This window comes from Oncorhynchus nerka, linkage group LG10 (genome assembly GCF_034236695.1).
Source record: "Oncorhynchus nerka isolate Pitt River linkage group LG10, Oner_Uvic_2.0, whole genome shotgun sequence".
NCBI lineage: Eukaryota > Metazoa > Chordata > Actinopteri > Salmoniformes > Salmonidae > Oncorhynchus > Oncorhynchus nerka.
In genome coordinates this window covers 26,292,294-26,295,936 of record NC_088405.1, presented here as the reverse complement: position 1 = coordinate 26,295,936, position 3,643 = coordinate 26,292,294, and the positions used below count along the sequence as shown (strand labels likewise).

Genomic DNA, 3,643 nt, shown 5'->3' with positions numbered 1-3,643 from the left:
AATTTTCACAGGGTCCTTTTCTGTTGTTCTGGGATTGATTTGCACTTTTCACACCAAATTACGTTCATCTCTAGGAGACAGAGCACGTCTCCTTCCTGAACGGTATGATGGCTGCGTGGTCCCATGGTGTTTATACTTGCGTACTATTGTTTGTACAGATGAATGTGGTAACTTCAGGCATTTGGAAATTGCTCCCAAGAATGAACCAGCCTTGTGGACGTCTACAATATTTTTTCTGAGGTCTTGGCTCATTTCTTTTGATTTTCCCATGATGTCAAGCAAAGAGGCACTGAGTTTAAGGTAGTCCTTGAAATACATCCACAGGTACACCTCCAATTGACTCAAATGGTGTCAATTAGCCTATCATCAGCTTCTAAAGCCATGACATCATTTTCTGGAATTTTCCAAGCTGTTTAAAGGCACAGTCAACATAGTGTATGTAAACTTCTGACCCACTGGAATTGTGATACAGCGAATAATGACTGAAATAATCTGTCTGTAAACAATTATTGGAAAAATCACTTGTGTCATGCACAAAGTAGATTTCCTAACATACTTGCCAAAACAATAGTTTGTTAACAAGAAATTTGTGGAGTGGTTGAAAAATGAGTTTTAATGACTCCAACCTAAGTGTATGTAAACGTCCGACTTCAACTGTATGTAAGTACCTCAATGTCTCCATCTTGCCATAGTCAATGGGTGGGTTTGAAGTTGTTGGTGTCGTTGACCCTTCCGTTCTCCACCATGCGGGCGGAGGAGTTAAAGGAACTTCTCTTCAGGATCTTGTTGGTCAGGTCGCTGCATGTCTTCCTGTACTGGTTCCGGAGCAGTGAGTAGACAAAGGGGTCGCAGGCTGCCTTGCTGTAGGCCAAACACTTAGACAAGACACCCCAGTGAGGGTTTATCTGTCCTAGCGTGAAGAGCTCGAAGATTCTGACACAACAAGCACAGAGAGATAAGTTATATTATGAACAGTGGATAGCTGTTTCATAGACCAGTGAAAAAACAACACAGATGTCAAAAAACCTAATGTCCTGTGGAAACTCTTTAATAAGCTCTCAGAAATGTCAACATTTTGCTTCAAAATGCCATGGCTCTGAGTCGATCGTGAATGTTAGGGGATGTGGAGTTGCTCTTGTTTGTCTCACTGTCCTTACCAGGTAAGTGTATGGAGGCGTTTCACAAGGACAAGGCTCATTCTCAGAATGACGAGCTCAGGTCACTGGTCTTGTGATTTACAGCCGCTATCAAACTCACAATGGGGATCTCACTATAATTATAACCCCTGATGTGATCTCCATCTTCGCGGTTATGTTCTATCCCCTTCTGAAGGGTTGCAGCTGCACTTCTACAATAGGCAGCAGGTGTAATGAGAAGTATCATCATGGTCTCTGACTCACTCATAATGACACGTCCACCCATGTTAACTCTCTTACAGATTATCTTTCTCTTACACTCTTTCTCCCTTTCCTGGGATTTCATCCTAAAACTCATGAAGAAAAAGGGTGACAACATAATCACCCTCAAACTGATTGGTTAGGGATTTAGATATGGATCGATAGAACATAATAAGATGGGGTTGTAGAAATTGACTATGGTCCATGTTGCAAAGTCATTTTTTCTACCCAAAGCACAAGCCATTTGCACAGGAAGTAGACAACTTTCGTTGGTCTCAGATGGGGAATTGGTGTCACCACAGTTCGCAGCAGCCAATCCCACAATATAACACCATCCCACATGCACAGGGGTGTTGAGGATAGATTTGAACCCCTGCTCACCTCGTGATGACGTAAGGGGCGAAGCACACCACAAACGTTCCAATGAATGTGATGATCTTCTTGGTGGCTCTCTGCCTCCGCTGTCTCTGCTCATCCAGGCATCGCTGGCGCACACTACCAAAGGACAGAGGGGACCGTTATCAACCCAGGGGACGACCCAGGAGCACAGCCTCAAAACATGGCCTCTCGAGTGGAATGAAGGGTGATGGAGAAAACAGCATGCTTCTATGGACAGTATCAGAGCACAGCCTCAGGTCAATGCCAATGGATTGTTCAAGATATCGAAACTTAAACACATCCATTATGTAAATCAAGTCCAATTCCAGGTCAATACTTATTGTTTAATTGGTCGCTAATCACAAGGAATTGACCCCATTACCTTAATGTGATTGTTTTCAATGTACATGGTCAAATAGAAACAACAAATAGCTTATTAGCAAAGAGCAATTTCTCAAACAAGAATTTAGCTAGGACAGTCTGGGAGTGGTCAGAGTTGGGAGGGGGAGGCAGGCCAAAACTCCATCCCACCATGACAGGCTGAGATTTAAGGCGCCTTTTCAAACAGTACATTTTCACAGTATTATTCAAGTTTTATAATGGTCACAATTTATAATGGTTTTGATCTGTATGTGAAGAGCTCTTGGTTTGGAATATATTTGTGTCATTTTAGTTTTGATAAAGGGCGCTGAGATCTGAGACCGTAACATTGGACCAAAACGGTGGTGCTGAAATCAATCCTAAATCCACTGAAATCGCATTGGTAATTTTGCAATTACAATTCGTGGGATAATCTGAAAAAATGTCAAAGCAAATGACTCAGACTAGGCTCAACGGCTTACCTCGGGTGAATATCCACAAGCAGCAATAAGGTCTGCATAGTGATCACGTCGATGCGTTTACAGTGAAACCGCGCAACTTTCAGAACTTTCAGGTACGTTACACACAACACGATTAAGGTCAAGAGAAACGTGAGAGAGTGTAACACCACAGTGTAGATGATGAACTGCGTCCGGGAGCCGCTTGCTCTCGCATTGCAGAGCGTACATGATGCGTAAAGGTGATGGTACCCAACCCAGGAAGAGCAAGTGGCCACCGTGGAGAACGAGAGCGAGTGCATCCACGTGTATCCAAGCCCTATCACTGCGTCCCGGTGTCGTATTCTGGAGTGGTAGCTCAGCGGAAAAACTACTGCCACCCATCGATCGATGCTCAAAGCCCCCATACTGAGCATTGAGTTGGTGGTGAGAAAAGTGTCCAGGAAACCCACAGTTTGACAGAACCCGCTGCCTCCAGTGTTTCCTTTGTTGATAAGTCCGACCAGAGTTAGAGGCATATTGGACACGGTAAGCAACAGGTTGCAGACGGTTAGGTTGAGGATAAACAACCCGGGCACCTGCTTTCGAATCTCCTGGTTGTACAAAAAGCAGATCAGTACCACCACGTTGGACAGAAACGAGACGGCGATGATCACTACTACAAACACAGAGACAGCCATGTCCGCAATGTGCATTGTGCGTGTGTCCCGCTCAAATATCCGCACTTTTGACAATTGTATCCACCATCCAGCTTCTGAAACAAATTACATATAGCATCGTGCTGGAACTACGATGTCCAACAAGCAAACATCCGACACAGTTCCACGGTTATTCTTCGTTGTCCTTCTCGTGCCTCCATGTAACGATACAGCCGGCTCACTATGGAGAGTCGCAAGAAGGGACATCCAAGTATCCTCGATGTGCTGAACCAAATTTCTCCAGGAACGGGTGATTACAAACAGACACACCCCTGCACGTGTGGCTGCACTAAGTTTCTAACTATTTATTTCTTGCCACTGCTCGCACAACATCCCCGTATTGCGCAATTGC

General features: G+C 44.4%; 1 protein-coding gene across 1 annotated transcript; it reads right to left on the bottom strand.

Annotated features, from left to right (window-relative positions):
- Positions 1–692: 692 nt before the first annotated feature.
- LOC115136331 (G-protein coupled receptor 26-like) lies at positions 693–3,288 on the bottom strand. Its single transcript, XM_029671922.2, has 3 exons — positions 2,618–3,288; positions 1,779–1,892; positions 693–933 (listed from the first exon to the last, which is right to left on the bottom strand). The coding sequence occupies exons 1-3, from the start codon at positions 3,286–3,288 to the stop codon at positions 693–695; spliced, it is 1,026 nt and encodes a 341-aa protein (XP_029527782.1).
- Between the last annotated feature and the right edge of the window lie 355 nt (positions 3,289–3,643).